Source organism: Podarcis pityusensis, assembly GCF_964106645.2.
Source record: "Podarcis pityusensis genome assembly, chromosome: 4".
Taxonomy (NCBI): Eukaryota; Metazoa; Chordata; class Lepidosauria; order Squamata; family Lacertidae; genus Podarcis; species Podarcis pityusensis.
Window position 1 is genome coordinate 14,574,089 of NC_138027.1, and position 26,477 is coordinate 14,600,565.

The 26,477-nt window shown below is 44.6% G+C and overlaps 1 protein-coding gene across 1 annotated transcript in view; it reads left to right on the plus strand.

Moving 5' to 3' along the window:
• The first annotated feature begins 11,469 nt into the window (after nucleotides 1–11,469).
• Nucleotides 11,470–26,477, plus strand: part of TYR (tyrosinase) — a 62,694-nt gene continuing 47,686 nt past the window's right edge. The window contains exon 1 of the mRNA XM_081002178.1: nucleotides 11,470–12,481. Within this exon, the coding sequence (XP_080858304.1) occupies nucleotides 11,657–12,481 (825 nt within the window). The 5' untranslated portion in view covers nucleotides 11,470–11,656. The remainder of the gene's footprint in view (nucleotides 12,482–26,477) is intronic.

Genomic DNA, 26,477 nt, shown 5'->3' on the forward strand with positions numbered 1-26,477 from the left:
CAAAGTATTGGAACACACAAGATCTACCCACTTTGGAAGAATGGCAGATGAAGGTGATTGACTACATGGAATTGGCGGAAATGACTGGCAGAATCCGAGACCAGGGAGAAGAGTCGGTGAAAGAAGACTGGAAAAAATTTAAGGACTATTTACAGAAATATTGTAAAATTAAGGAACTTTAGAAGGATGCTGGATAGAAATTAAGAGGTTTTTAGCTGTAATGCTTTAAGAGACATGGGAAAAAAAAAAAGGTTAACAATTGGGTAAAAGATTAATGGTAAGGATTTGCTGAACCAACAAACTGAATTGGAATACAAAGAAGGGAGGTATGAGGAGGTCTGGGGAAATAAGAGTAAGGAAGATAGGTTATGGGACATTAGTGTGTTTTTAACTGTTTTATTTTGTATGTTTTTTCTTACTTTTTGCTTTTTTGCTGTAATTTATACTTTTTTCTTTGTTTTCTGTATTTTTGTGAAACTTTAATAAATATCATTTAAAAAAAAAAAAAAGGATCCTTTCTATGGCCCATCAACACCATTTTGTAGCTAACAGGTCTGCTTTTCCCTCAGCCAGCCAGGCTGGTTTGCATAGGTCAGCCCAGGAATTCCTTTGCAGCTTGCATTCTCCCTTCATACCACAAATAACCAAAATCCTATCACTTATTTATTTCCAGGTTTATGCCGTCTGTATAACAATAATATTACCTGCTTGTGACCTTTTTTGGGGAGGGATATTATCCATCCTTTCATGTACTGATTGACATGCTTCTATGTGGATCAGGGGTCAGCAAACTTTTTCAGCAGGGGGCCGGACCACTGTCCCTCAGACCTTGTGGGGGCTGGACTATATTTTGGGGAAAGAAAAAAAAAAAAAGAATTTGTATGCCCCACAAATAATCCAGAGATGCACTTTAAATAAAAGGACACATTCTACTCATGTAAAAACATGCTGATTCCTGGACCATCCATGGGCCGGATTTAGAAGGCAGTTGGGCCAGATCCAGCCCCCGGGCCTTAGTTTGCCTACCCAGGATGTGGATTCCTCATTTTACACGCATGGATCTCAAATAGATTGAAGCTCAACTCTGCCTCTTTTTCAACTTTCATTTGCAAGCCTTTTGAAACATTCCTTTCCAGAGCTTTCTTGGATGGCATTTTAAATCTTGGTATTGTAAAACAAAGAAATTCGGATTTTCAGAGAAATGATCTCTTCCGGGTCAAGCTTGCTTTAAGTTTCTCTGTTGGAAATGCTGATCAAAAAGATCTTATCTGCAGACTCGATTAGCATAAGATTTAGTAACAGCATGCAGATTTTGCAACCGGAGGATGAATTCCAGAATTAATAAACTTCTCAAAGCGCTACAGAATTATGCTAGGAGAATGGGGATGGAAAATGTAGGGCGTCTTTTTTCAAATGAAATGAAATGAATGAATTTCATGCTCCCAGCAAACATTCTCTATATTGCATGCATGGTGAACTCCTTTGAATGCAAGCACACATCCTTCTGAAATTTGTTAAGGAAATGTCTCCACCCCCAAAGAATTTGCCAGCCCATCCTTGCTCTTACCGACACATCAATGCAATGAGGGGTGTTATGTGTCATTATTCCACAGAAGTGCAGAAAGGCAAAGAAAATTACAATGTTTTGCCACATAATCCCACTTCCTGAGAATCTCAGCTTTCATTAATTTAAAAAAAAAAAGGTTCTCTGGACCTTAAAGCATGGGTAGGCAAACTAAGGCCCGGGGGCCGGATCTGGCCCAATCGCCTTCTAAATCCAGCCTGCAGATGGTCCGGGAATCAGCATGTTTTTTACATGAGTAGAATGTGTCCTTTTATTTAAAATGTATCTCTGGGTTATTTGTGGGGCATAGGAATTTGTTCATTATTATTTTTTTCAAAATATAGTCTGCCCCCCCCACAAGGTCTGAGGGACAGTGGACCGGCCCCTGGCTGAAAAAGTTTGCTGACTCCTGCCTTAAAGCTACGCTTGCAAATCTGTAAATGAGGCCTGCTGAAATCTTAGAAGCTAGAGGAAGTCCTATTCCAAACCCTGAGCGGCTCTCCTCTCGGTTCTTTCCTTCAGAGAGGTAAAGTTGCCATCTTCTGAGAACTGGGCCTCCTCTGTTGTGGTGCTGGAGTTATGGAATTTTATGTTCTTGCCTGGTCTCCTTCACAGGGGAAAACACTCTGGGTCCTTAAGGAGACTGAGAAGTTCTTACTGCTGTATGTAGTTCAACATGTTTGTGTTTTATTTCCTCTCACCCTGCTTTTATACAGGTTTTGTTTATTTGTCCTTTTCAATTGCGCGTGCGCACGCACACACACTTCTGAACTTTATCACTGAAAGATGGTCTATATTGAAAATGAAGGAAGAGAGTAACAGTGCATTGATAGACAGTTGACCATGGAACCAGAAATGAGAACCAAGACACAAAAAAGTAGATTAAACCTGGAGGTAGGCGAAGCAGTCAATTTTGGTTTCTCTCAGTTTTTCATTCTCTGGTTCTCCACATCAGTTTGTGATTTCACACACACACACACACACACACACACACACACACTGCAGTGTTAATGTTTCCTAATATGCACCTTCCCCCCCCAAAGCAATTTTTACCTAACACAATGGAATTTTAGTATTACTTTGTTCTACTCCCAAATTGCTTTGTGGAAGATTATGGCCTTAAGTCCCATTGATGACCTCGATTTCCTCTGAGTAGGAGAGCAGCTTTTGAAATCATGCCCCATGTTATATTTTTGTTTTCCTTTTGTTTCTTTTCAAAGTTATGGATCCAGCAACCTACGCCACCTTCCTCTGGCCACGCCGCTCTAATTTTGATAACCATTGGCGACCAGTTCATTCTTTGTGTGGGCACATGCTTTAGAACTTCCCAAACACCTACGAGTTTTTGTCAAAAATAAGATGCAATCACTTGTTGCCTAGGAAACGAGAGCACTGGGCATGCGTGCTGCTAACCCTATGCACCTCTGCGCTCAGTAACTTCTCTTGACTAGCATTAGCATATTTTCCTGGTGTCAACATAATAAAACCTTCTGTATGCTGCAGCCAAGTGTCGAGCGCCTCTGGCTAACAGTGGCTAAAACCTTTTCTTACTTCCATCCCCCAGAGATCCTTCAGACACCAAACCTCAGCATCTTCCAGGAGCACTGAAATATATTTAAGCTGGGCTTGCTTGGGGTGGGTGGCATTAAAAGGAAGGAGCTTGGCTCACAATAATATATGAAATTTGCTCCATCTCTTGCTCTTTAGGCCTTATTAGCTCTTGAAGGTTTCCAAGACACGACATTGTAGGACCAGTAGATGTCACATCTAGGGATGTTTGTCCTGAACAAGAAGGCTGAAAATGAACCCGGTCTCCTTGCATTTCCCAGTGAAACATCAAAACCTATTGAATGAAGGTGGGCCTGAGTGAGGGGGTAAGGATGCAAGACTCTGTCAATTCCAGTTCCTCATTTTTTCTAACCTTTGATTCGGGTTCCATGGATTTCTGCATCAATTTTATTTTGGTCCGAGAGACTGTTTGGAGATACCGGTAAACAGAAATCTCTACAAATTGATTCTGCGTAACCTGATTTGCTTAGTAGTGATTTGTAATTGCTGCAACCCAATTGGCAGCCAGTGCAGTCAGGCCAGGATCGGCGTGATATACAGTGGTACCTTGGGTTACAGGCGCTTCAGGTTACAGACGCTTCAGGTTACAGACTCTGCTAACCCAGAAATAGTACCTCGGATTAAGAACTTTGCTTCAGGATGAGACAGAAATTGTGCTGCGGCAGCAGGAGGCCCCATTAGCTAAAGTGGTGCTTCAGGTTAAGAACGGACCTCCGAAATGAATTAAGTCCTTAACCCGAGGTACCACTGTACTCAAATCGTTTTGTCCCAGTAAACATCTGGCCGCCGAATTCTGCACTAGCTGAGGTTCCCGAACTGCCTTCAGAGGCAGCCCCACGTAGAATGTGTTGCAGTACTCTAACCTAGAGGACACCACCAGTCGAAGCCACTGAGGCCACCTGAGCCTCAAGCGATAGCAAAGGGTTCAGAAATAACCCCAAGCTTTGTACCTGCTGCTTCAGAGGGAGTGTAACCCCACCAAGAGCAAACAACTTCCTAGCCATCTGGTCCAGGGAACCACCCACTAACCATGTCTGCTCCACCTACTTTTGTCTCTAGCCCTGCTGCAGCTGTTGGGATGGAAAATGATCTATGACCACATGATTTCACTGCCTCTTCCCATCACTGCGTTAGTGTTCTTGCCATTCCTCCTAGCAATTGGTGGAGAGGCTCCAAGGTTTTAAGAAAAGAATAAAAGCATTATACCAATTCTATTTGCATAGCTATTATCACTAACCACTGAGCATGTGTTAAGAGAAAGAAAAAGGCATAGATTATTTAGCATGCAAAAAAACCCCTATTAACCTTCCGTAATTCAGCATGACAGCGCTGCCAGGGTCATTTTCAGTAATGTTTTTAAATACTGAAGGTAATTTCAGAATTCCTCTTCCCCACCTCCAGATAGTCCTTTTGATGGAGATTGCCATTCCAATGACTGTGATTCTTATGCAGTAATACATAGGACCTTGAGAAAGGAGGAGGAGGAGGAGGAGGAGGAGGAGGAGGAGGAAAAAGAAACATTTAAGAATCCGGAACATCACTTGTTTTGGAAGGAAGAAATAATATACGGAATGAATATGCATAGAACAAGATCCCTTAATTCTACCTGCTGCTGGTCAATGACACTCAACTAGGGGAGGTTTCCGTCTAGAGCTAAAAGTTATCCAGAATGGGGATTTAGAGGCAGAGTGAGACAGTCATTTTAGGCAGCTGATTTGGGGGAACATGTTAAAGGAGAAAACCAATATTGATTCAATTCCTTATGGTCGTATTTGTTAGGTTTATGCCACTGTGCAGTTTTTGGAGTCACAAGACTCTGTTTACATTCCAGACTGTTGGAAGCCTCACGGGAGATGGGAGACGGATGTTGATGTTACTGGTTTCCTGTTTCTTTGTTCCAGTTGGGTCTCTGTCTTTCACAAAGAGCAGATGCATATTCTTTTCTGTCCTGCGTAGTTAGAAATAAAATGTAGCAATGTAGCTCATATATTTCTCATCCGGATACTCTGTGGAATAGGAACGTGCCTGAAGCCTCATCAAAGGCTTAGGTCGTTAATCACCGTCGGAGGAGATTCCGAAGACACAACTGGAGGAGTAGCTCGGTCGTACGGAGTTCCGACAGTATTAATTAAAAGTTCTTTTCCCTCTCACTTAACACTAGAACTCATGGACCACGTATGAAACTGAATGTTGGAAGATTCAGAAGAAAGTGCTTCTTCACACAGAATAAAACAATGAACTTATAAAGGGGAAAACAGTTTAAAACAATTATTCAGAACCTACAAATAATAATAAAAGTCACAAATAAGTTAAACACCTGATTAAAACCTACTTCACTATTCTACATGTCCAAACAGGCTTGCCTAAGCAAAAATGATTTTAGGAGGCATTGAAAAAGAGACAGTGAAGGCATCTCCCGGAGGTCAACTGGCAGGGAGTTCCAAAGTGCTGCCTCATTAAAAGAGCTATTTCATACAAATGCAGAACAAGAATTATGTTGCATATTTAACTGTGCCAGTTCCACAGTTCTGAGCGGTCAAGAGTTCATGTATGGGCTAATGTTCCTTCATGTCCAGGGGGAATCCAGCAACCAGACTGGTTGGCCAGTGATTCAGAGCCTAAAGATACTAAACTCTTGTATGGGAAGGAGTGCTATGCAGAAGTCTTGAAGTTGAATGGTGGAGTTTATGCCTGACATGCAGGAAGTTCCAGGTTGAATTATTTGGCACTTCCAGGTCAGTCAAAGAAAGATTCCTACCTAAAACCTTGGAGGACCTGTACCAGTCCAGGTAGACCAGTGTTTCCCAAACCTGGGTCTTCAGCTGTTTGGGGACTACAGTTCCCATCATTCCTGACCACTTGTCCTGCTAGTTAGGGATGATGGGAGTTGTAGTCCAAAAACAGCTGGAGACCCAAGTTTGGGAAACCCTTGGTACTGGTCTGACCCAGTACAGGGAAGCTTTCTGTGCATCAGCTGCTGCAGCCTCAAGTTCATTGAGGGTTTTTAAACAGATGTTGGATGGCCATCTGTCATGGATGCTTGAGTTGAGATTCCTGCATTCCAGGGGGTTGGACTAGATGACCCTCGGGGTCCCTTCCAACTCTGCAATTTTATGATTCCATAATTAGAACAGCCACAGCCCCCAAAGACAAATCTATAATGCAGTTGCGAAGGGAATCCATCTCATCCTTCTGTCTCAATGACTCTCTCTGGGACAAGAAGTCCTTCATGCTCCTTCCATCCCAGAAGGATCCAATGGCCAGTCTGAGTGGGCAGAGTCAAGTCAGATTCAGAAGATATTTCACTGAGATGCTGTTGCTTGCAATTCAGCGTTTCCACCACAAGGGGCAGCTGCATGTCTCTCCACCTGATGCAGACTTACAAAGTGAACCATCCTTAAGATGCTTCTCTCTGTCCCTTGGGTGAGCGCTGGAGGTGATTTGCATGATTCTCGAGGCTGCTGCCAAATCCTCTTTGCTTTGAGCTTTGGAGCAGAGGTTCAGGAGCCCTATCCTGATTAAAGGCACCTGCAGCCACATCAATCAAGACATCAGATGTGTCTTGGAGGACATTAGCCATGCTGGTCTTGTGGGAAATTTCTGGTGATTCAGGACACTCTGACAGATGCTCAGCTTCTGCCTGACATGCCAAGGCAGCCGGTCAAAAGCTGCCTCTTCTAAATTCCAACAGGTCCTCAAGCGTTTGTAGCCTAAGGTAATTTGAGATCTGCATCCTGAATAAGTCAATCAAAAGGGTAAATTCTTCCACTCCAAGAAAAAGGCAAAGATTAGAGATGTATAAGGGTTATTTTGGTCACTTGACCTTCCACTTTCTGCTCAAGTGGCATCCAGATTCTAATTATAATAACACACACTAATGTGATAATTAGGGCTGCCTACAAACTGAAGTTATTTTTTTTTTACCTGATTAGCCAAGCTGTTGGAACTGATTAAGTGATCAATTACGGTAATCAATTTTATAAAACTTCAGAAAAATCTGAATTTTTTTTCAGCCGCAAAGAATTAAAACAAGAAGTGGGTGTGTGACTTAAAGGGCTATATTCCCACTATTGCCTTTAACAGTTGAGTGACAGGCAGATATCCAACAGATTGGGATGGCAGCAAAATTTGATTTCAGCTCACATTTAAAGGTGACCTTATTTATTTCATGCTTTCTGAAACAAGATGTGAACCGAAGCAGAGACATCCTTCAGAATGCACACTTTTGCAGCGCAGTTTTCCAGCCAAGCAATGTGCATAAAAATGCATATATGGTCATACTTTGGAAGTCGAACGGAATCTGTTCCAGAAGTCCGTTTGACTTCCAAAACATTTGGAAACCAAAGCGCAGGTTCTGATTGGCTGCAGGAAGCTCCTGCAGCCAATCAGAAGACACAGAAGCCCCATCGGACGTTCAGCTTCCAAAAATAGTTCGCAAACCGGAACACTCACTTCTGGGTTTGCGGCGTTCGGGAGACAAAACATTCGAGAACTAAGCTGTTTGAAAACCAGGGTTTGACTGTACTGGTGTTTGTGTAACACATATACAGTGGTACCTTGGGTTACATATGCTTCAAGTTACATACGCTTCAGGTTACAGACTCCGCTAACCCAGAAATAGTGCTTCAAGTTAAGAACTTTGCTTCAGGATGAGAACAGAAATTGTGCTCCAGTGGTGCGGCAGCAGCAGGAGGCCCCATTAGCTAAAGTGGTGCTTCAGGTTAAGAACAGTTTCAGGTTAAGTACAGACCTCCGGAATGAATTAAGTACTTAACCCGAGGTACCACTGTACATATATTAGTGAAAACAATGCATAGAAATGCATGGCGTTAGGAAAAACTGCTTTGCAAAAATGTGTTCCCCTACTGGAAAATACTGCAGACAAAAATGTGTGTATTAGGAGAATTTCATGCTGAAATGTGGAGAACTGAGTTTAAGATTGGAAAAGTGCAAAAATGATAGAAAATCTGTAGCCTTCCAGATGTTGCTGGACAACAAGTCCCATCATCCCGTACCAATGGCCCTGTTGCTGGTGCTACTGGGAGTTGGAGACCAACAATAACATCTGGAGGGTTAAAGGTTCCCCACCTTTCCTTTTACACAAGGAGAATCCCAATATGTACAGCCCTTCTGGCATGGAGATGCTATCCGGGAAGCTGTGTCTGTTTGTAGGAATGAATTTAGACACTAGGAAAGGATATAATATTTAGCTATTATCTTTCCTTGCTCATGTTAGTGAGATCAGCAGAGTACCATCCTTTGCAGCTTAAACTTGGAAGTTAAGACAAGGTTGATGTAACCTTCTAGAAACAGCAATCCAAGATGCTTTAAGGCAGGCTGGGTTTTCCTGGTATTATCCCTTTTCTCTTCAAAACAACAATCACTCACAGTGTTTTGTGAAGAAGTAAAAGTAGCATTTACTTACACAATCTAGGTCTTGAAGCAGCGATTACAGTAGCAAAATGAAGGCAAGTTTATGGCCACTATCTAAGTTACAAAAGTACAAAATGCAAGTTAAAAAATAGTGTCTGAGCTGCAGAGCTCAAGCATGCATGTGTGGTCTGCTTGAAGGCATGATGAAGAAGGAGAGGGAAGGAAGTATGTAGTGTTACAGCTTCTTGCCAAGGCAGACAAAGGAAGTGACCTCACACAGTTCCCTCTAGCAAATTTTTCAGGAAAGTTCTGGGAGCCTCAGCCCCTTCATGTGCCTATCTGGCCAAACATGAATTGTTGGTTTGACTGCAAAAATGTCATACAGTTGCATTTCTACAATTTTAGAGCAGCCTGAAAAGCCACAGAGCATCTGTCTGTCTCCCTGTGTTGTGAGACTGTGTCCTACATTTTGACCTTTGTCAAGTAGCCGACTGGGTAATTTCCCCACAAATGAGCAATCTCTGGTTTTTCCTTCCACTTTACGTTCAGGATTCAATGAGTGGCAAAGGTCTTCAGGTTTTCTAATGGTTAAACCAGCGTGCAGAATTGAAATAGTGCAGCAAGAGTGATTGCAGTTTGAGTCAACTTTTTTAAAGTGTATGTTGTGGGGGAGAAAGAGAGAGAAAGCAGCCTCGTTTGGGGAGCTCGAAGCAGGCACAAAGACCCTGTGATAATCTGTCTGTGTTTCCTGAAGCCAAGAGGATTAAGGAGCCGCGTGCTACTCAGAAGCATCATATGATGGCCCCTTGATTCCTGCAGAAAGGCAACATTTTTCAGGCAGAATGTTCACAGTCTAGAGAATGCTTTAGCGCCCAGGTCTTTTCTGTCATATCTGAGCCATGGGACCTTTTGCAAATGATCTCCTATATTACGTAAAGGTAAAGGGACCCCTGACCATTAGGTCCAGTCGTGGCTGACTGTGGGGTTGCGGCACTCATTATTGGCTGAGGGAGCCGGCGTACAGCTTCCGGGTCATGTGGCCAGCATGACTAAGCCGCTACTGGCGAACCAGAGCAGCGCACGGAAATGCCGTTTACCTTCCCGCTGGAGCGGTACCTATTTATCTACTTGCACTTTGACGTGCTTTCGAACTGCTAGGTTGGCAGGAGCAGGGACCGAGCAATGGGAGCTCACCCTGTTGCGGGGATTTCGAATCGCTGACCTTCTGATCGGCAAGTCCTAGGCTCTGTGGTTTAACTCACAGCGCCACCCGCATCCCTATATTGGTGTACCATAAATCAGGAGGCTCAGTGCAAAAGAAGAGAATGGTGGGGGCAGTGCTCCTGCAGCTCTGGAAATGGAGCAGAGGTAGCTGGCTGCCAACATTCTCTCTTCAATTGTTCACAACAATTGAACATGTAGGAACCATGCCTTCATTTTCACCGGGACACCCTATTCCCCAAAGCAGAGAGCGATGCTTTTCAGCACCTCAGCAGGCGGTAGAAGCAGACCCAGATATTGGACTTGTCTTTCTAAGCCAGGATTTTTGTTAGGGGAGCAAGCCTTTTGTTGGGGAGGCAGAACCTCAGTTTGCTAAGAATTTTTATTGATTTAGGGGGGACAGCTGCCCCTCTCTGCCCCCCCATTGGCTATGTCCATGAAGGCAGCCATAATAGGTCTTGAACCTCATCCCAGTGGATGCAAGCTGAACAACTCATCTACAGGTAGGGAGGCTGCGTATATAAATCTAGAAATGACAGCATCTTAAATGTGCCTCTAAAAATGGAATAAAAGAGGTGGAGTAGCCTAACTCTTGATGCGAACTAATTTGCTACATGTTAACAATTAAAAGAAGTTTTAGTACTTCTCTTTTTATTTTTAATGCAGAACAAACCTTTGTTAAAATAGCAGTTAAGCAGGTATGAAAGTGATGATTATTATGATAGTCCTTGCCTGGCATCTAAAAGCAGGCTGGCTTGTATTTTAATGTTTTGTTGGAAGCTGCCCAGAGTGGCTGGGGAAACCCAGCTAGATGGGCTGGGTATAAATAATAAATCATCATCATCAACATGCCTGCCAGTGTGTGCATCTGACATCAGCATGCCCTGCGGTGTGCTGACATCACATGCGCATATCAGCAGGCAGGCTGATCTCAGACATGCACGCTGGTGGGCATGCATGCCAACATGGCATGCACAGCTCTGGCGCTAAAAAAATTGTGGGTGCCCTTCATAGGGAATGTTGTGGAGGCTGGAGCCCCCAGCCCCCAGGCCCAACCCGGCACCTATGTCTAAAATACATAAGCATTGGCGTTAGGAAGCCTTCATTGAGAGATCATTCTACAGCTTGGGCACCAAGATGGCTCTTTCTCCAGTTGCCCCCCTTGGCATTTCCAGCAGGGACAAGCATCTGGAGAAGCTCCTCAGAGGATGAGCTGAACTTCAGAGCAAGTTCATGCAGGAGTGCATGGTCTTTTATGAAAGCGTGCTCCTTTGTTCACCAAGCTAAATTCAAATGGAGAACCAAAATGTCAATGTTCCCTATTTATGCCTTCTATTCCTCCTCCTTTTTTTACGGGATGGTTTTATGCATATTTCCTTCTGTCTGGAAAATGTACAAAATCAGGCCTTTCTCTAAAAGGCATGATTGAGGAATTCCAGACCAGTTTTCTTTAGCAATTTGCAGATTTGCTGCGCTGGGCTCGCTCAGCAGTTGAGCCAAGCTCTGTGGGATTTCCTTACATGCTCCCAGCCTTACCCAGCCCTTGATCCTCCTCCTTCTGCACAGAAACCCCATGAGACATTATACCAAGCACCCAAGTTCCTGTGTGTGACCAAGGCTTCCACCCTCTGTGCTGCTGGTACATCAAAAGCGATCATGTGCTAGGCAGAAGATGAGATTATCATAGAAAGTCTCTATATTAACTGGAGCCGAAGGGGGAAGGGGAGTGAGAGTTCTTTGGACGGAGCCCAGGACATGTGATAATCAGATTACAGAAAGTTGAGGGGAGGGGAGGGGGATAGATGGAAGTGAGACTGGATGATGTCCTGGAGAGATGTCGGGAAAATTTCTCAGGGCTCTGAAAGTCTAGGGACAGAAGCTTGTTCCTTGCCAGCTGCCTGAACCACTGGACTCTAGTTCTGCTGCTGAATGAAGATGTCTCTTTTTAGCGTTGGCATCTTCCTGGGTATTCTGCCCTTCAGTTCTGGCCAGTTCCCTCGGGCATGCGCCAATGCCGACAGCTTGTTGAGCAAGGAATGCTGTCCCATTTGGCATGGTGATGGTTCCCCTTGTGGGGAGCTGTCAGGTAGGGGATCCTGTCGCGAGATCCTACTTTCAGACGCCCCTCTCGGGCCTCAGTTTCCCTTCTCCGGAGTGGACGACCGGGAAGACTGGCCCGCCGTGTTTTACAACCGGACGTGCCAATGCTCCGGCAACTTCATGGGATTCAGCTGTGCCGACTGCAAGTTCAACTTTGCCGGTCCCAATTGCACAGAGAGGAAGCTGAGGGTGAGGAATGACATCTTCCAGCTCAGCACCAGGGAAAAGAACCAGTTCCTTGCCTACCTCAACCTAGCCAAGCATACCACCAGCCGGGATTTTGTCATTGCCACTGGAACGTATGCCCAGATGAACAATGGCTCAGCGCCCATGTTCCGAGACATCAATGTGTATGACCTCTTTGTCTGGATGCACTATTACGTCTCTCGGGACACACTCCTTGGAGGCACCAATGTGTGGAGGGATATCGATTTTGCCCACGAGGCTCCGGGCTTCCTTCCATGGCACCGTCTTTTCCTGCTCATGTGGGAACACGAGATCCAAAAGCTCACTGGGAATGAGAACTTCACCATCCCCTACTGGGACTGGCGAGACGCCGAGAGCTGCGACATCTGCACGGATGAGTACATGGGCGGAAGGCACCCTAGCAACCCAAATTTACTCAGCCCAGCCTCTTTCTTCTCCTCGTGGCAGGTAGGCACAGGGAGGTGGGAATCTGTTTCTTCTGACTTGTGCAGAGGAGAAACTGTACCTTTAAGTCTCTTTGTGCACCAGGATGCCATGAACAGCTGTGTTTTTCTGCATATTTGTATGGGCATGCGGAGCTGCCTTAATCTACCTTAGTGGAAGATCATAGCTCACTGTGAGTTGAGGTGGGAGAGAAGTTAGATTCAGTTTGCATTGAAAAGTGAACTTAATTTACGTTTGCCAAAGCAATATGCGAACCAAAATGCCGCCATTCGTTGATATTTGCACTCCTCCAAATTTTGCAGGGCAGTTCTCCAGCTCAGTGACGCATGCAAAAAAATGCACATGCATCAGTAAAGTGTGCACAGAAATGCAAGGATTAGTGAAAGTTGCATACGAAAAATGCATCTTATTAGGGGAAGCTGTAATGCCAAAAAAATAAATAAAAAAGTTGTGTATTAGGGAAAATTGCGTACAAAAGTGTTAGGAGAAATTTGCACTAAAAGGTTGACGAGTTTTCATATGAGTTTGTTTTTCAAATAGCAAACATGTGGAAGTTACAGATGGGTAGCCGTGTTGGTCTGCCATAGTCGAAATAAAAAAATTCCTTCCTGTAGCACCTTAAAGACCAACTAACTTAGTTGGTCTTTAAGGTGCTACAGGAAGGAATTTTTTTATTTCAAACATGTGGAAGTTAAGGCTGGAAAAATGAGAAACTGAAATCGACATATTCAGCCATCCCTAGTGGTAGAGCATTTCTTTGCATGCAGAATATTCCAAGTTCAATCCCTGGCATCACTAGATAGGGATTGTCCCCTGAGAGTACCCCCATCTGAAATGCTAGAGTGTCACTTCCTGCTAGTGTAGGACACATTGAACTAGACAGACTATTGGTCTGATGCAGTATAAGGCAGATTTTGATGGGCCTGTATTCTGAGTGGCAAGGGCTCCCCGTCACCATCGGAGGAAGCCACTCAGGTGCCTGGGGTGGCGTGCCCAGGGGCGGGGCGCACTGTGGGGCCTCTGGAGCCTGCCTGCCTCCTCCCACTCAGCCGGGGGGGATGCAGCAGGTGGGGCAGCGTGGAGCCTGTGTGCACACAAGCCACCACATCACTCCCAAGAGAGACGCATGGCTCGGGCATACTGCAGGCGCTGTGGTGAGTGCCGCCCAACATTTTGTCACCCCCCTCAGTGGTGACACCTGAGGCAGCCTGCACCCCCCCTTCCTCTGCCCCTGCTCCCCATCATCTCCATGAAGAGGTCTTCCCCACCAGCACTGATGCACGAGATCCTTCTAACTGGAGACGCCAGTTTCCCAACCGTAGTTCTGCTAGTGACTTACAGCCTATCGAAAATGCAATGTGCTCTCCAAGAAGCAATTGGGGACTATAATGTGTCAAAACGCAAACGACCAAAAGATTAAAGCAGCAGCGAAATCCATTTTGTCAGCTGGTTTACAATCCAGGCGGCCACAAACACCTGGGTAAACAGACAGCCTGAACACCAGCAGATAAGTGGCAGCTGATTGGAGGAGAGAGATCGAGTTCTATAAATGTGATTTTACCTAATTCTCTCTGCTTCTGGTGATCAGGCTACGAGTTTATGTAGCCAAAATAGAAACACATGCACAAGGAAGCATTATCCACAGGAATGGGGGAACACTAAGGATTAAGTAAGTACAAAAAGAAAAGAAAAGAAACCCTACAAAGCTGGAACCCCCAAAAATAGGCCAATGAGGACTAAGTTACTCAATGGCTATGGTGTGCTAACTGGCTTGGGGGGGTATGAGATGGGTGGGAGGGGGAATTGGCTGCAATCCTGAAGAGAAGAACTCCACAATGCAACATTTTATTGCAAATCCCACTTGTAGCAGTTTGTTATCTTTGGTAGCCATTTTGCCTCACCATGAAAGTGGATAAGCCAAAAGCTGATCCTTCAGCAAAGATGGGCACTTTGCAAGGTTTAAGAGGGGTTGTAGCATCAGATCTGAAGTATAGCCCTGAGCACACCAATTTGCCACTAACCCAAGTGCATATGTGATATCGAGCAATGGGACCTGTGGGTATGGGGAGGTATACAAATTTAATTAATAATAATTCAGGTGTGCATTATATTACTTAGGAAGATTCACACGCAAACATCACACACACACACACACACACACACACACACACCTGTGTGTGTGACCTCAAAACAGGCAGAGGCGGGAGCGGGGCAAGAGGGGCAGGATGAATCCACGAGGCAAACAGGGGACAAATTTTCCCCAACCCCAGCTCCTTCAAACTTTGACTCAGAGGAGCTCAAGCCTTCCCACCCTCTCTATTTTTACCCACACAATAACCCTGTGAGGTAGGTTAGGCTGAGAGATGGTGACTGGCCCAAGATCACCCAGTGAGCTCTGGTCTTCCAAGATGCTAGACCAGAGTTTCCCAAACTTGGTTCTCCAGCTGTTTTTGGACTACAACTCCCATCATCCCTAGCTAGCAGGACCAGTGGTCAGGAATGATGGGAACTGTAGTCCCAAAACAACTGGAGAACCAAGTTTGGGAAACCCTGTACTAGCCCAATGCTCTAACTGCTACACCACATTGTCTCTCAGTATTCGACTCTGTGATGGAATAAGCATGGGTTTGTTTGTTTTTGCAGGTGTGGTCTCTATGTGTGCTACTAGGGCTGCCATATTTCAAAAAGTAAACTTTTTTGAAAGTTTACTTTTTGAAAAATTGTTGCTGAGCTTTGGTTGAACCAATATCAACGTAAAGGTAAAGGGTCCCCTGACCATTAGGTCCAGTCGTGGCCACCTCTGGGGTTGTGGTGCTCATCTCGCTTTATTGGCCGAGGGAGCCGGCGTACAGCTTCCGGGTCATGTGGCCAGCATGACTAAGCCGCTTCTGGCAAACCAGAGCAGCGCAAGGAAATGCCGTTTACCTTCCCGCCGGAGTATCTACTTGCACTTTGACGTGCTTTCAAACTGCTAGGTTGGCAGGAGCATGGACCGAGCAATGGGAGCTCACCCCATCACGGGGATTCAGACCACCAACCTTCTGATCGGCAAGTCCTAGGCTCTGTGGTTTAACCCACAGCACCACCCATGTCCCTCTGAACCAATATAGTTGGGCTTTATTGGGGAAACCTCCCAACAAAATAGTGATTTGCAGCTTTTGGAGCTGTTTCCACTGCTTTTACATCCAGGTTTTCCCTGACATTTTGCCAGTTCGGTAAAAATCCCCCCCGACGCCATTTTAACACCCGGAAACCCGGACATGTCAGGCATTTTCCTGACGTATGGCAAGTCTAATGTGTGCCGAATTGCTTATGGCCATCAAGCTTAAAATGTTCAGAGCTAAAACAGTGGAAACATAAGCACACATGTTAGCAACTTCTTTCTGCAAACAGGAATGGAGGCAGGATTCCTCCCTCCTACTTTCCCCCAGAGCCAAGATTTTAGTAATGAATCAATTAACTCTATACCTTAAAAGGCAAGCAAGGAGTCTGAGTGTTCTCAAGGGAAATGCCTATTCATTTAGCATCCTTTGTCACTAGAGAAGGTTTTTGCTTTTTATTATGAAAGGTAGTCCCAATTAACCTGTTTGGTAGAGTGCTGAAGATTTTGTTTTGTAAAGTGTGTCATTTTGATTATTGTTTTTTTAAAAATCCATTCTTAGGGCCTCAAGCTATGTGGAAACACTGAAAACAGAACCAACAGGATAAAATATAAAACACTGTCTACTGTGTTGTAGATAAAGCATTGCCTATTGTAGCCAGCTGGGGGGAAAATGGTCATAGTATGGCCTTTATGACGCCATTAAATCAGAATTGGAGAACCTGTGATCCTCTAAAATCATAGAATGGTAGAGTTGGAAGGGATCCCAAGAGTGATCTGGTCTAACCTCCTGCTGTGCTGTTGGATTCTAACTCCCATCAGCCTCAGCTAGCACAGCTAGTGGTGAGGTGTGATGAGGATTACAGTGGTACCTCGGGTTACAGATGCTTCAGGTTACAGACTCCGCTAACCCAGAAATAGTACCTTGGTTAAGAACTTTGCTTCAGGATGAGAACAGAAATTGTGCTCCAGTGGCGTGGCGGCAACGGGATGCCCCATTAGCTAAAGTGGTGCTTCAGGTTAAGAACAGTTTCAGGTTAAGAACGGACCTCCGGAATGAATTAAGTTCTTAACCCGAGGTAGCACTGTATATACCAATATTTGGAGGGTCTACATTCTATGCTGATCCAAATAAGGAAGCCAAATAAGGAAGAGCCAGTGTGGTGTAGTGGTTAAGAGTGGTAGTCTTGCAATCTGGGGAACCGGGTTTGTGTCTCCGCTCCTCCACATGCAGCTGCTGGGTGACCTTGGGCCAGTCACACTTCTCTGAAGTCTCTCAGCCCCACTCACCTCACAGAGTGTTTGTTGTGGGGGAGGAGGGGAAAGGAGAATGTTAGCCGCTTTGAGACTCCTTCGGGTAGTGATAAAGCAGGATATCAAATCCAAACTCTTCTTCTTATGGGGCTTCAGGAAAATGTTTGGGCGAGGATTGGGCAGAAGCCGATGGTGTGGTGGCACGGTTCACCTGAGCTCTGGTTGGTTGCATCACTGCTGATTACTGGGCGAGGCTGCGGTGAGGAGAGCACGGTGCAAACGCACTTGCAGAGCCAGTCGGGTGCATTTGCACTGCGCTGACCTTGTAATTCCCTACACCCCTCTCCTTCGACCTTCCAGTGACGTGACTGACTGGAGTTCTATTTAGTGGTGCTGCCCCAGCCCATTCCTTTGTGGGCAATCTCGGGGGGGGGGGGGTTGCATGCCAATGGTGCATGTGGCCAGAGGCAAAAGTGGACAGAGCAAGAGATGCAATTTTCACTTTTGTATAGTAGGCTATGCAGAGGAATCCCTGCTTAAGTGGGGGTTCCATTCCTGGCTGCCCCACACACCCATGGGACACACAGAAGTCCCAGTCCAGTCCACCCCTCCCTTGGCCTGCTCCCACCCCACACCAACCCACCATGTTCCTCCCCTGCCCTAGCCCATTTTGGCTCCGAAAAAGGTGCATTTGCCAGAGGTCACATGCGTGATGATGACACACGTCAGTCATGCAAATGTCAGAGGCTTCCATTCTTCACCCATATAAAGAAAAGGTGTTAATATATCAAGTACAGTGGTATCTCGGGTTAAGTACTTAATTCGTTCCGGAGGTCCGTTCTTAACCTGAAACTGTTCTTAACCTGAAGCACCACTTTAGCTAATGGGGCCTCCTGCTGCTGCCGTGCCGCCGGAGCACGATTTTTGTTCTTATCCTGAAGCAAAGTTCTTAACCTGAAGCACTATTTCTGGGTTAGCGGATTGTGTAAACTGAAGCATATGTACCCTGAAGCGTATGTAACCCGAGGTACCATTGTATATTGGACTCCGCAATGTTTGCGTAGAAAGGTACTGTCTATCACAGACAGATGCTGGATGTTGAATGCTGAGAACGCCTCTTTTGAGGCATGTGACATGGCTTGGCCAGGCGTGAATTCCATTTGGTCTGAAGCAGTTACAGAAATGTTGTACTGGGGAAATCCGTGATATTTGCAAGTGTCCGCGTACTTTTAAACTATATTCCTGTAGTATGGGGATTAATGGCTGCACAAGAAAAAATGGATTTTGTGAGTTCTTATGGTGGCTAAGAGACTTACACTTCGAGCTTGGAAGGATAAACACCCACCATTTTTATTTTTATTATTTTTTTTTGCAATGGTCCCCTGACCAGGCTACATTCAAGCATATTTCAAATGGGCATCAATTTTGTGTTGATACCCATGTGCGCAACTGCAAGGCTTATATAAGCTTATATGTCCAATTTAAGATTCCTGAACTGACGGTCACTGTACCCACAATGTGGATTGATGGTCTATTGTTATATTATTTGGTTATTATTGTTGTTGTTATCTATTTCTTTCTTCTTTCTTCTCATCTCGTTTCGTTTCCTTCTTTCTTTCCCTTGATAAATCTGCAAATAAAAAAAATTGTTGTTTTTTTTTAAAAGGGGGGGCAATTCTATGGCAAGACCTGCTTAGGATGAGCAAAGGAACTCTAGCTCAGTCGCTGTTAAGTCCCCAACTCTGGGTCAGTTGAAGATACACTGAATCATAGAATCATAGAATCATAGAGTTGGAAGAGACCACAAGGGCCATCGAGTCCAACCCCCTGCCAAGCAGGAAACACCATCAGAGCACTCCTGACATATGGTTGTCAAGCCTCTGCTTAAAGACCTCCAAAGAAGGAGACTCCACCACACTCCTTGGCAGCAAATTCCACTGTCGAACAGCTCTTACTGTCAGGAAGTTCTTCCTAATGTTTAGGTGGAATCTTCTTTCTTGTAGTTTGGATCCATTGCTCCGTGTCCGCTTCTCTGGAGCAGCAGAAAACAACCTTTCTCCCTCCTCTGTGTGACATCCTTTTATATATTTGAACATGGCTATCATATCACCCCTTAACCTCCTCTTCTCCAGGCTAAACATGCCCAGCTCCCTTAGCCGTTCCTCATAAGGCATCGTTTCCAGGCCTTTGACCATTTTGGTTGCCCTCCTCTGGACACGTTCCAGTTTGTCAGTGTCCTTCTTGAACTGTGGTGCCCAGAACTGGACACAGTACTCCAGGTGAGGTCTGACCAGAGCAGAATACAGTGGCACTATTACTTCCCTTGATCTAGATGCTATACTCCTATTGATGCAGCCCAGAATTGCATTGGCTTTTTTAGCTGCCGCGTCACACTGTTTAACTTGCTCACCCTGCCTCAGCCTGGGCTGCTGTAAGTCCCTGGCAAAGGGGGAATTCCAGGGGTGTGACTCAGAAGGGACCCTCAAGAAAAGACTTAGGCTGGATCCTAAGCACTTTCAGCTCAGTCATGTGACCTGGCAACGTGATGCAGAACACTATTTTAAAAGGCTTGTTTTCCTTTCGGCAGGCTTAGGCATGGCAGCAGTTGCCCCACTGCTGAACAGAGTTTTGATCTGGTGTAACTTAGTGCCAAGTTAACCTAAACTGATATGCTTTGTGCCAGCTTCTTGTGCATAGGACTGATGACTGGAAAAGCAGGGAGGTAGCCGTGTTGGTCTGCAGTACTCAAAACAAAAATTAAAGCTGTGCATGCACACGAAACCTCATACCAATAACAAACTTAGTTGGTGTCTAAGGTGCTACTGGAAGAATTTTTTAAAATGTTTTTTTGAAAAAGCGGGGAGCAGGCTCTTCCCAAAAGACAACAACACCAACAACAGCAGCAGCAGCAACAACAACAACAATTTATTATTTATACCCACCTATCTGGGTGGGTTTCCCCAGCCACTCTGGGCAGCTCCCAACAGAATATGAAAAACACGATAAAACATCAAACATTTAAAACTTCCCTAAACAGGTTTGCCTTCAGATGTCTTCTAAAAGTCATCTGAAGAATGTGTATCTAAAAGTCATCTGAAGAAGGTGTATCTGAAGAAGTGTGCTTGCACACGAAAGCTCATACCAAGAACTAACTTAGTTGGACTTAAAGGTGCTACTGGAAGAATTTTTTTAATTTATTCTAAAAGTCAGATATCTGGCTGGGTTTCACCAGCTACTTTGTTGGTGACTTCCAACAAAGATTAAAAATACATTAAAATGTCACACATTAAAAACTTCCCTGAACAGGGCTGCCTTCAGATGTCTTCTAAATGTCAGGTAGTTGTTTATCTCTTTGACATCTGATGGGAGGGCGTTTCACAGGGAGGGCGCCACTACCAAGAAGGCCCTCTGTCTGGTTCTCTGTAACCTCACTTCTCACAGGGAGGGAACTGCCAGAAGACCCTCAGAGCTGAATGATGGGGGTGGAGATGCTCCTTCAGGTAACTTTCCTTACAGGCATAATAGGGACAGGGGTTCCAAAGAAGATAGCAAAACTATTTATGTATGTGACAACCGCAGCTAGAATATTATATGCACAGGAATGGAAAGGAGAGAAAGTTCCAGCAAAGGAAGAGTGGCTTTTGAAAGTGATGGATTATGCAGAAATGGCAAAACTGACAGTGATATTAAGAGATCAGAATGATGAACGTTTTTATATAGAAGAAGGGAGGCCTTTCATGGACTATTTTTAAAAAAATACTATAGTCAAATGAAATTGTGGCCAGGATTCGAGATAAAAGAAGCAGAAGGGAAATGATAAAATAATTACAAAGGAGATTTTATCTGTTTTGTAATAGATAAAGATATAATGTAGCGGAAAAGGTGTGAGTAGAAACACCGCAGAAGTGGAGGTGGGAAGTCAATTTAAGAAGCAATGCAACTATTTGATATGAAGATTATTGTGAAAAAGAATTAATAGAAAATTATACTATAATTATACTGTAATTATACTATATTATAGGAAATATTTTATATATTATAGAATATATATATATATATATATATATATATATATATATATATATAATATTATAGAAAATATATTATAGAAAAATATATACTATATTAATAGAAAATTATACTATAAATAGTGAGACACGGGTGGTGCTGTGGGTTAAACCACAGAGCCTAGGACTTGCCAATCAGAAGGTCAGTGGTTCGAATCCCCGTGACGGGGTGAGCTCCCGTTGCTCGGTCCCTGCTCCTGCCAACCTAGCAGTTCGGAAGCACGTCAAAGCGCAAGTAGATAAATAGGTACTGCTCCAGCGGGAAGGTAAACGGAGGTTTCCGTGCACTGCTCTGGTTCGCCAGAAGCGGCTTAGTCATGCTGGCCACCTGACCCGGAAGCTGTACGCCGGCTCCCTCGGCCAATAAAGCGAGATGAGCGCCGTAACCCCAGAGTCTGTTACGACTGGACCTAATGATCAGGGGTCCCTTTACCTTTACTATACTATAAATGCAAAAGTGGGGAGCAGGTATTAATGCAGATCAATGAGACATTTCAGTCAGGCAAAAGCAGTCAAGATGTGCACTGAATAGAGCAGGTGAGGTATGGCCTACAGAGAAGGTATTGCTTGCGGCAAGTCCCCTGGGGGCCACAATTCACACATACACACCCCAAGTCTGAGGTTTCCCACTCCTGACTTAGGCAATTACAAAAGATTCCTGCAAGTTTTCACACAACTCATTAAACAGCTTTTGATCCCTCTCAAACTGGGTTAAGTTCAGAATTCAGGGAGATTTCTTGCAACTCCCAGCAGTGTAAACAAGAGGAGAATGCGCTCGAAAATGGGGTGGAGGAAGAGAGATTTAATGCCAGAAGGCTGTCAAGTCCAGAACAAAATGAAAAAAAAAAAGGATGAAGGAGGTAGGCTATTCAGGGCTTTGTGGAAATTCAGTGGGCAAATAAGAAGCAAAAGCATCTTTTTTAAAAGAAAAAAACACTTTCTTTCACAGGGGAGTCTCAAAGAAACAGCTTTTTGAACTGCAATAATATAATGACACTTACACAGGAGATCAGGGAGCACTCAAGACTTGTTGTGGATTTGTAGTTTGGGGGGGTTATGTGAAGTATCCATTTCAAACTCTGCTTCCCCTCTTCGAAAGAAAGGAGAGCATACTTTATTCCGTGGAGATGTTGCCATGGAAACAGCGATAACTGTGAATGCATGCTAAAATGCTGACTTCTCCCCCACTCCTCACGCAGCCCAACCTTTTCCTTTTTCCCTCAGCCAACTGTTGTTACTCCTCTGCAATTGCAAAGCATGCTTCTCTCGTGTTTACGGTCTTCTGAGGTACCTGCTCCTGCGATCAAAACTGTCAAAAACAGTTTATGTTCCCACACACAAACACATCCCTCCGAAAGCTAATCTCTTTTTTAAAAAAAACCCCCAAAACGGATTTCATCTCACCGAAGAGGCTCTCCCACGGTGCTGGACTGATGAACAAAGGGAACCCAAGGACTGAGGAAAACCTGAAAGCACTTTTAAAAGAAAAATAAAATAAAAATCTAACGCTCCTTAGAGATGCAAAAAGGCATCCCCTCCCATTTCACCCCATATTAGTAACACACAGCCCTGTTGCTGTTCTGCTGCAGTTTGCCTCCCGCCCACCTCGCTGTCTGCTGTGGCAAAATTACAAAACTTACACCGCTTATGTAATTAACTACCTCATCATTATGCTATTCCACCCGTTGCAAAGGAAATGCAATGCAAATTAGGGGTAGGGGAAGTAATCAGTTCCACAACATTTGCAGACCTAAAGCTATGTGCCCTCTGTCTTTGAGCTCTTTGCTTTCCTACTTTCAAGGCTTGCTGGGTTCTGGGAGATGGGGGTCTGAAATGCTTTCTAAGGACACCATGTCTGTCGGCTGTCACCCCTCTGTTGCTTCCTTCTCCTCCCCTCCCATTATTTCTCAACTTTCCCCCTCATCTGCCTCTGAGCTGTGACCTCCCACAAACCCCTGTTGTAAATCTAAACTGCCTTCCTCTTCCTCCTCCCTGGAAGGGTCAGGCCGGGGAGGCGGTCTCCATCATTTTTCCTCTGCCCAGTCCCTGACACCTGTTCAGGCATTCACTTAACCATATGAGGGTGCTGGGTATGTTTAGCTTGAAGACGACAAGATCGAGAGGTTGTAAGATAGCCATCTTCAAATACCTGAAGGGCCACCACATGGAAGATGGAGCAGCCTTGTTTTCTGCTGCACCAGAGGGTAGCAACCAATGGATTTAAATCACAAGAAATGAGATTTCGACTAAACCTCAGGAAGAAATTCCTGGTGGTAAGAGCTGTGGTTGCAGTGCATATATGGTCCTCACCACAGTTTCTTCGGTTTTCAGATGTGCCCACAGGACCAAAGAAGCTGATGACCAGAAGTTTAATGAGAAGGTCTGAAAAGAGTTCCTAAGCATTCCTCTGTTGAAAACACTTAGGCTGGGTGCATAACATACCTTTAAAGCACATGGCTTCCCCCTAAGAATCATGGGAACTGCAGTTTTATCCCCATGGTGCAACCATTCACATTCCCCTTAGCAAACTACCGTTACCATTATCCTTTGGGAGAAGCCATGTGTTTTAACTGTACGATGTGCACACAGTCTTATTGGCTTCCCTGAGATGGAGAACTCCATCTTAGTCTTATTCAACAGAATATGCTTAGAAACCATTTTCAGACTTTGTGCTGAACGCATGAAAATCTGCAAAGAAACCCTCATGCCCAGGCACATTGGAGTTGATGCTTGTGTGCACACCCCTGGCCCACCTCCATATTCTAAACTCTCATATGGTCAGGAAAGTTCCTGAACAAGGCTAAAGCTTGTTCTCACTCATACCCTTTTGAAAACAACAAATTCCGAGATAATGTTCCACTGTATGCTCTGTTTCCCCTGCAATCTGAATGAACAAAGGTATTGAATGCTAGGGGACTGTTGGTAGCCGTAAAATTAGAATTGATTTCATACATTGGTTGAATGCCTTTAAATGGGTGTGAAATGTTTGCATATCTATACTTTATTTATAGAGAAGAAAACATGGTTATAGAAAGGTTAGAAGAGAAGTCAGGGTGGGTGTTTCTTTAGAGGTACCGAGACGTGCTGGGGAGAAACACTGTTGTCATACCAACATGAATCAAAGGCCAGATTTTGAATTGCTTTCCTGCAAGGATTCTGACAATGACACTAGAATAGGAACAAAGGAAGCGGCATTATATACCAGAGTCAGACCGCTGGTCCATCTACCTCAGGAGACATTGAGAGGAAGAGGCTCTCAAAGCAGGAGTCTTCCCCACCTCTGCTTGCAGACATCAACAATTGAACCTATGCCTTTCTCCCATGCGAAACATGTGCTCTGCCACTGAGTGAATAGGTATTCAATTATGCTTTACTCAATTTTCTCACCGAAATTGCAAATGCTTGTATGTATTACCATATGTTTAAATTTGATTGGTTGGTAAATGAATTCCAGAGAGTTCTTTAGCAGTTCTCATGTGACTGGTTAATGTTGGTCACATAGGAGATGTGAAGGAGAGACTCCATTTTATGTGAAGCGTGATGGCTGTGTTTTAGAACCCACTGTGAACACTGCTAAGTTGAACAGAGTGTCAGAGTGCTTCTTCTCTGCTTGGAAGAAAGAGAGCAAAGCTGGAGGAGAAGATAAAAGTGGAAATCTCTCATAGGAGCTGCAAGGCATGGCCTTTCTGAGATACAGAAGGCTGAAAGTGCTGAGCTCTGGAAACAGGAAAATACAGTTGTTTGGAAGTTAGAAGAAAAAATTATAAGCCCATGCTTGGAGAAGCATATGACTGTAAATATTATGTTTTAATTCTTCCATAATTATAAGTTTCTGCAAGTAAAGTTTTTGAATGTTAAAGTCTGGACATTGGCTTAATGTCCAAAGAAGGGTTTCAGTCATTTGAGCTTCTTAGCTGCGATTTTGCTACTCTGACTTCAACATTGACATGAACGGACATGATGACATTTGACCCATTAATTTCAGTGGGTCTGCTCCTACTAAAACTTAGTTGAATACCACCCTGAGTTCCAATGTTGTGATTTCTAAGAACATAAGAAAAGCCCTGCTGGTTCAGGCCCTTCTTGTCCAGTCCACTGTGCTCACAGTGGCCAACCTGTTGCCTCTGGGAAGCCCAAAAATGGGAACGGAGTGCCAGTGTGGTGTAGTGGTTAAGAGCGGTAGTCTCATAATCTGGTGAACCGGGTTCGCGTCTCCGCTCCTCCACATGCAGCTGCTGGGTGACCTTGGGCTAGTCACACTTCTCTCAGCCTCTCAGCCTCACTCACCTCACAGAGTGTTTGTTGTAGGGGAGGTAGGGAAAGGAGAATGTTAGCTGCTTTGAGACTCCTTTGGGTAGTGATAAAGCGGGATATCAAATCCAAACTCTTCTTCTTTCCCCTCCTCCTCCCATGGTGTCCAGCAACTGTGATTCAGAAACATTACTGCCTCTGACAGTTGAGGTAGAACAAAGCCATCAGGGTTAGCAGCCATTGAAACTTTTTTCCTCCATCAATTTGTCAATTTTTTTTTAACACCATCCAAGTTGCTGGTTATCAAACATCTTGTGGGAATAAGTTCCATAGTTTAACTAGCACTGTGTGAAGACGTACCTTCTTCTGTTTAGTCATGTCCGACTCTTTGTGACCCCATGGACCAGAGCACGCCAGGCACTCCTGTCTTCCACTGCCTTCCGCAGTTTGGTCAAACTCATGCTGGTCGCTTCGAGAACACTGTCCAACCATCTCGTCCTCTGTCATTCCCTTCTCCTTGTGCCCTCCATCTTTCCCAACATCAGGGTCTTTTCCAGGGAGTCTTCTCTTCTCATGAGGTGGCCAAAGTACTGGAGTCTCAGCTTCAGGATCTGTCCTTCCAGTGAGCACTCAGGGCTGATTTCCTTCAGAATGGATAGGTTTGATCTTCTTGCAGTCCATGGGACTATCAAGAATCTCTTCCAGCACCATAATTCAAAAGCATAAATTCTTCAGCAATCAGCCTTCTTTATGGTCCAGCTCTCACTTCCATACTTCACTACTGGGAAAACCATAGCTTTAACTATATGGGCCTTTGTTGGCAAGGTGATGTCTCTGCTTTTTAAGATGCTGTCTAGGTTTGTCCACTCAGGGTAGGCTCAACTATATTTACGTGCTAGTGCAAGGGGATTCCCCCCCTCTTCTCCCTCCATGTTTGTCATCCCCAAATCTTCTCTGGGGGGATGGGGGAAAACCCAAAACAGATTTAGGTGCCAGGCAGGGACAACAGAGGGGGAGATTATTCCGCTCCTTAAGATAAAATCTGCTTAGCACCACAGTGAGTGCAACCCATTGAAATTAAGAAACCTGAGTAATGTCCATTCACTTCAATGGGTCTGCTCTACGGGAGCAAGAAGGAAGTGATTTCTATTCCAATCTGTCTTCATCACAATCAGCACTGTTTCCGTTCTGCTGCAGTTCGGTGCCTGCTGAATATTATGTTTTCCATCTCACTGTCTGCTATTTAACCTAAAATGAGTACTGTACTATACGTAAGTTATGCTTATATCGTAATGATGTATACCTTTCATCTTAATGTGTATGGCCT